Genomic DNA, 7,500 nt, shown 5'->3' with positions numbered 1-7,500 from the left:
TAGCCCCACCTCGCCAGACTATTTCAATTTTCTGAACAAGTTAATGATAGTTTTCGCTTCAAGTGTTTAAATTACAAAATAGTATTTTGTATTTGAAAAACGTATTTTAAATACATGTAGAAATACTGCCCATCCCTGGCAACATGGTAAAAAGATGAAAAAGACTTGATTTTACTTCCAATTCCTTTTACATTCTCCAAGGTATTAACATTTTTCATAACTCCATGTAGGACGTTTCTGCACAAAAATGTAAGCACTGTTGCAGTAGTAATGCAATATTTAGAAAATGTAGGCTACTCTTGTACTCTTGATACTCAAGTACTTTTAAAAACAAGGACTTCAGTACTTTTATTTAAGTAGACATCTGACTGTTGTACTTTTACTTGTACTTGAGTAAAATTTAGCAAAGGGTATCTGTACTTTTACTCAAGTAATGAAGCTGTGTACTCTGTCCGCCTCTGGAAAATTGACAAAAAATAATATAAGGTTTTGTATCATTTAAATCATTTAATTTTGTGTAGAAAATTCATTTCTTAAGAAATACTGTTAATTTGATGCGGTTTAATTTATTAATATAATTTATATTATAATTAATTTATTAATATAATTTATTAAAGTGCGTGGCAGGCCGGAGTTTGGACACTCCTGCTATAGTGGGATATGCCCATAGGACATAAGTACAGTATAGTGGGATATGCCCATAGGACATACTGTAAGTACAGTATAGTGGGATATGCCCATAGGATATTAGTACAGTATAGTGGGATATGCCCATAGGACATAAGTACAGTATAGTGGGATATGCCAATAGGACATAAGGACACTATAATAAGTACACTGTAGTGGGATATGTCACATAGGGAAACAGTAGGATATGTTAGAAGCATGTCTCCAATCTCAGTGGACAGTGATGGGTGATGATTAGCCACTGGAGTGATGTTGCAGCCATCGTAACCTTTGACCCCATACCTCACCAGAGCTCACTTGTTGCAGTTGTGCAATAAAATATTTTTGAAATGTGTTGAACTTCAACATCTAACCACAAACCTGCAGCCAGGTGCTGGGAAAGGGTGAGTGAGTATGGGCAGACCCTAATGCCAGGGATGAGTATGGGCAGACCCTAATATGGGCAGACCCTAATGCCAGGGATGAGTATGGGCAGACCCTAATGCCAGGGGTGCCTAATGCTTATGAGCCTAATGAATGGATATAGAATTCCTATTAAACTACTGCATATGTGCAAGTGTTCAGGTTCTATAGGCCTCATGAAAACAGTGCACTCAATACAACCCCCCCCACACACACACACACACTCACTCAATACAACACACACACACACTCAATACAAACAACACACACACTCAATACAACACACACACACACACACACTCAATACAACCCCCCCCAACACACACACTCAATACAACCCCACACACACACTCAATACAACACACATACACAAAATACAACCACCCCCCCCCCCCCCCCCCCAACACACACACTCAATACAACCCCACACACACACTCAATACAACCCCACAGAGGAGCAGTTTATGTGAGCACGTACAGTGAAAGTAAGGGGGCTGACGTTGCACATACATATTGATATTAGCAAACAGGCAAAGACAATTGTGGTGCACAACATACAGTAGATTACTGTTTGCTCAACTACAAGTTTTTTTGTGCTCGAGTTTCATTTTTCCTCAAAATATAATTTGTGTGCTCGCTCAAAATATTTTTCTGTGCTCAAATTGTGCTACTGCTCGCTCATAAAAGAGGCACAAATGTAACTCCATAATGCACACACACATACCTAGGAACATCCCACTGTCTACTGTGTCTGTTACACACACACACACACACAACTGTCTATAGTATTAGTATCCACTGTGTCTGCGTCATATTTTTTAACATGGATACACACACTGACACACAGGCGTACACACACACAACTATAGCTATATCTTCAAGTGTCAACTGCAGTTTTCCGAGTATAAAATCTGCAGTATTGGAGGAATTCTTCACTGTTCTTATGCAGGAAATGCAATATTTTGGGCATGGAGAAAATGCATTGCACTGCACAGTACTGTAATTTACTGCAGAAATGTAATATTTTGGACACGAAAATATTATTGTACTGCTTTGTACTTCGAAAAAAAAACTGCAGTTCTTTTTTGTAAGGACGGGCCTCTAGCCCTTTAAGAGGAAGCTAAAACACAACATCAGAGGACCCGCGGACTTCCGGTGCTGGAGACCAGCTGAGCCAGCTCTCCGGTGAACCTTCCGCAGGGACACACAGCATCAGCTCTCGAGCCGTTAGAGACACCCTCAAAACGCGCCACCATGGTGAAGATCAGCTTCCAGCCTGTCGCCGGACAAAAAGTGGAGAAGGACGAGGTCGATGGCGAGCAACCTGCGGTGCTTATCTCACAACCCCACGTACGTTACAGCCAGGTCACACACACACACACACACACTGACGTAGGGGAGCTGCAAGGCGCGTCGCGGATGGAGTGCAGGTGCAGCTGCGCCAAAGACTCCATCAACCTGGAACGCCGTTTTCAGGAGATGATTGAAGTCATTGATCGCAATTGATGAGTCGCCATCGTTAGGAAATGAGTGGCTAGGGATGTGTTGAAAAGGGTGGGGGGGGGGGGGGGAGCGATTTCACGGATGTAAACAAGAGAAAATGGCAGATGGAGTGATGTCGGAGCAGACACATCTGCAGCGCGTGAGCACGGAGGGGAATTGGACAGGAGGATAAATATCGGTGTCGGTAAGCCGATTAAGTTTATGGAAGCCACCGTAGCCTGGTGGGACTTAATAATGACGGCACTCGCTTGTCTAGGTCTCTCCAGGGCCACACGCGCGCGCTCGTTTTGGCTGCTGAGCGCGATTGTAACAGCAGATGGAGCGCGAGACCGTGGGCGGTTACGTAAATGTATTTTTAGCAACTCTGTCATTCTGTGCTTCTAACTCTCTCGCTCTCTCTCTCTAACACACACAAACAAAACACTTTTTTGCTTCTGTAAATATTAGTAGCCTAAATAAATAAGTCTGTCATAAGTATGAGGAATCTCTGGCTGCTCTGTGAATGGGAGCAGGGCGCTTTCTCCCGCCATGAAGAGCACGGGCTGCTCTGTGTGTGTGTGTTTAGGAGCAGCAGGCCATGAGGCCTTCTAAGGTAAATCTGTGTGTGTGTGTGTGTGTGTGTAGGATCAGCAGGTGCCTCCGGTCATGAAGAGGTCCTCTATGGCTACTCTCTGCTGCCTCACATCTGCACTACTGGTCTTTACCTGTAGCCTACTCTACGCGTGTGTGTACATATACACACACTACATCATCCCGCAGGTAACACACACACACACACATACTACATCACCCCCCAGGTCACACACACACACTACATCATCCCCCAGGTAACACACACACACACACTACATCATCCCCCAGGTAACACATAACACTACGTCAACGTATTGTTGGTGATGATGTGTGTATTGTTGGTGATGTGTGTGTTGTTGGTGATGATGTGTGTATTGTTGGAGATGTGTGTATTGTTGGTGATGTGTGTGTGTTGTTGGTGATGATGTGTGTATTGTTGGTGATGATGTGTGTGTTGGTGATGATGTGTGTGTGTTGTTGGTGATGATGTGTGTATTGTTAATGGTGATGTGTGTATTGTTGGTGATGTGTGTGTTGTTGGTGATGATGTGTGTGTGTTGTTGGTGATGATGTGTGTGTATTGTTGGTGATGTGTGTGTTGTTGGTGATGTGTGTGTGTGTGTTGGTGATGATGTGTGTATTGTTGGTGATGATGATGTGTGTGTTGTTGGTGATGATGTGTGTATTGTTGGTGATGTGTGTATTGTTGGTGATGTGTGTATTGTTGGTGATGTGTGTGTGTGTGTTGTTGGTGATGATGTGTGTGTGTTGTTGGTGATGTGTGTGTGTGTGTTGTTGGTGATGATGTGTGTATTGTTGGTGATGTGTGTGTTGTTGGTGATGATGTGAGTGTATTGTTGGTGATGTGTGTGTTGTTGGTGATGTGTGTGTTGTTGGTGATGTGTGTGTATTGTTGGTGATGTGTGTGTTGTTGGTGATGTGTGTGTTGTTGGTGATGTGTGTGTGTTGTTGGTGATGATGTGTGTGTTGTTGGTGATGATGTGTATTGTTGGTGATGTGTGTGTTGTTGGTGATGTGTGTGTGTTGGTGATGTGTGTGTGTGTATTGTTGGTGATGATGTGTGTATTGTTGGTGATGATGTGTGTATTGTTGGTGATGATGTGTATTGTTGGTGATGTGTGTGTTGTTGGTGATGTGTGTGTGTTGGTGATGTGTGTGTGTGTTGTTGGTGATGTGTGTATTGTTGGTGATGTGTGTGTGTTGGTGATCATGTGTGTATTGTTGGTGATGATGTGTGTGTTGTTGTTGAAGGTTCCGTCACAGTCGGAGTTCCGCTGCCGGGTGATGTATGATGACGCGGTGATGGCCCCCTTGCGCAGTGCTCACGTTCGCGCCCGCCCACACACACACTCACACACACACACACACTCTCACTCCCTGGACGAGAAGGTGGATATCTACCTGCAGGACAACTACGAACTCATCAGCGTCCCGGTGCCCGACTTCAGCAACACACACCCCGCCGAGATCATCCACGACTTCCACATGGTAACACATACACGCACACGCACACACACACACACCCCGCCGACATCATCCACGACTTCCACTTGGTAACACACACACACACACACACACACACACCCCGCCGACATCATCCACGACTTCCACTTGGTAACACACACACACACACACACACACCCCACCGAGATCATCCACGACTTCCACATGGTAACACACACACACACACACACACACACACACACACACACACACACACACACACACACACACACACCCCGCCGAGATCATCCACGACTTCCACATGGTAACACACACACACACACACACCCTGCCGAGATCATCCACGACTTCCACATGGTAACACACACACACACACACACACACACACACACCCTGCCGAGATCATCCACGACTTCCACATGGAAACACACACACACACACACACACACACACACACACCCCGCCGAGATCATCCACGACTTCCACATGGTAACACACACACACACACACACACACACACACACACACACACAGCCAGCCGAGATCATCCACGACTTCCACATGGTAACACACTCACACACACACACACACACCCCATCGAGATCATCCACGACTTCCACATGGTAGCACATACACACGTACAGCGATATCATCCATCCCTTCCAAAGAGTTACACGCACGCACACACACATGCACACACACACACACATGCACACACACACTTAAGATCCTTTGACTGAGTAACACACATCACAGCACACAGTGTAGTTCACATAGTCTACCGATAGTGAATGTGTCTGCACGTCCATCCTGAACTCTAGGGAGTTTTTCCTCATTACTGTAACTTATGGGCCACAATACACACACACACACACACATTACACACACACACACACTTACTCATGGGCCTTCTCTGATTGTTTAACACTCTGTAAAGCGCCATGAGACGTGCAATGTTTTGGCGCTCTATAAATGATATTAAATTGAAAATTGAATTGTTTTGAACAAGTACATACAATACTGTGTGTGTGTGTGTGTGTGTGCGTGTGTGCGTGTGTGCGTGCGTGCGTGCGTGCGTGGTGTGTGTGTGTAGGGGCTAACAGCTTATCATGACCTCACTCTGGACAAGTGTTACGTGAGTGAGCTGAACGCTTCGGTTGTCATGGCGCCCAGGAACCTGTGGGAGCTTCTCATCAACGTGAAGGTGAGGCTGCAGCAATGCATCATGGGAGATGGGTGTGTGCAGCAATGCATCATGGGAGATGAGTGTGTGCAGCAATGCATCATGGGAGATGAGTGTGTGCCCTTCACTCAGATTCACTGTGTTTGGTGTGTGTGTGTGTTCGCATTATTTGGTGTGTTTGTGTCTTTGTGTGTTTGTGTGTCAGCATAACTGTGTTTGTGTGCGTATGTGTGTCTGTGCATGTCTGTGTGGGTGTGTATGGTGCAATTAAATGCATTGTTAAGTGTGTGCATGAACAAGTGAGTGTGTGTGTGTGTGTGTGTGTGTGTGTGTGTGTGTGTGTGTGTGTGTGTGTGTGTATTACGCAATTGCAATTTGAACCAATGCAATTATCTAATCACAAGCGCGTTTAGGAGAGTTTCAATGGTGCGGAAGGGAGGGAGTAGCGAGCTAGCTCTCTGTTTTGTTTGAACGTCAACAGAAATGACGTTACCCAACATCGCATTTGGAATATTGAACTGTATCTGGACATTGACATTCAAAGGTCATAATGCAAATCACAATCATAGGCGTGCATAAATAGACACTAGGTGGTGCTAAAGCACTAGGAAGTTTGCCCTTTATCAACGAAAATGCCCTTTTGAAACTTTTTTTTTTTAATTATTCATATTATTAAGATTTTACTGAGGTCGGTTTTGAAATGATCTTTTGAAAACCTGAGCCATTAAAAACGACTGAAACAATCCCCCGAAATGAGCCACCTCCTTGCGCACACCTGACCAGCCTATCTCTCTTTCTTTGTCACGTGAACTCGCGCGGTCGCGCGCAGGGCACGCCAGATGCGCAGCACCATAGCAGTTCAGTAAGCGTCTTCAGATAGCAGGCATGGTCGCTGACAGGCTGCTTCTCCCGTGACCCATCAGCCAGGTAACATACAGATCAAGCAAAATCTTACAGTTTGCCCTCTAAGCCCAACATGTAATAATTTTGTTGTGCAGTAAAATGTCTCATTCAGCACCAAACAAGCATTTTTGCCGACTGGTCACCTGATAAACTAGTTAGATAAAGCTAGATAAAGTTTTACGCTGTAGCCCAAATCAATGACAGATAACGTGACGGCCACATATAAATAATTTTGGTAGATTTTGCAAATGTATGTGTTAAGAAGAACGTTTTCTGTTGTATATGTTTTGTTAGGCAACATGTATTAACACATTCATTTGTGACAGAAGAAACGGGAAGTTCCCCATTACCTGTGAAAAATGCCCATCTGCATTCATCAGTCAGTAGCCCACTATAACTCCTTCTCGTACTGTTTGGTCTCTTTATTGTCTTACAGATCAAGTAAAATCGTACAGTTTGCCCTCTAAGCCCAACGTGTAATCATTTTGTTGTGCAGTAAAATGTCTCATACAGCATCAAACAACTAAGCATTTTTAGCCGACTGGTCACCTGATAAAGTTTTACGCTGTAGCCCAAGTCAATGACAGATAACGTGAGGACGACCACATAGGCTACAAATAATTTCGGTAGAGTTTGCAATTACAAATTTATGTGTTAAGACGAACGTTTTCTGTTGTATAGGTTTTGTTAGGCAACATAAATTAACACATTTTGGTCTCTGTATATTGATTTACTAATTGCAGCACAAGTCAAATTTCATTCAA

At 44.3% G+C, this 7,500-nt stretch overlaps 1 protein-coding gene across 1 annotated transcript in view; it reads left to right on the top strand.

Moving 5' to 3' along the window:
• The first annotated feature begins 2,262 nt into the window (after nucleotides 1-2,262).
• LOC143122179 (integral membrane protein 2C-like) overlaps nucleotides 2,263-7,500 on the top strand; it is a 7,372-nt gene continuing 2,134 nt past the window's right edge. The window contains exons 1-4 of the mRNA XM_076283015.1: nucleotides 2,263-2,439; nucleotides 3,217-3,351; nucleotides 4,438-4,674; nucleotides 5,744-5,854. Of these exons, the coding sequence (XP_076139130.1) occupies nucleotides 2,344-2,439; nucleotides 3,217-3,351; nucleotides 4,438-4,674; nucleotides 5,744-5,854 (579 nt within the window). The 5' untranslated portion in view covers nucleotides 2,263-2,343. The remainder of the gene's footprint in view (nucleotides 2,440-3,216; nucleotides 3,352-4,437; nucleotides 4,675-5,743; nucleotides 5,855-7,500) is intronic.

Source organism: Alosa pseudoharengus, unplaced genomic scaffold (genome assembly GCF_046254945.1).
Source record: "Alosa pseudoharengus isolate Yale_2024_CS ecotype anadromous, Long Island Sound unplaced genomic scaffold, YU_APseudo_1.1 YU_APseudo_1.1_scf_13, whole genome shotgun sequence".
Taxonomy (NCBI): domain Eukaryota; kingdom Metazoa; phylum Chordata; class Actinopteri; order Clupeiformes; family Clupeidae; genus Alosa; species Alosa pseudoharengus.
The sequence above is the reverse complement of the archived record's forward strand: the minus strand, read 5'-3'. Positions and strand labels throughout refer to the sequence as shown.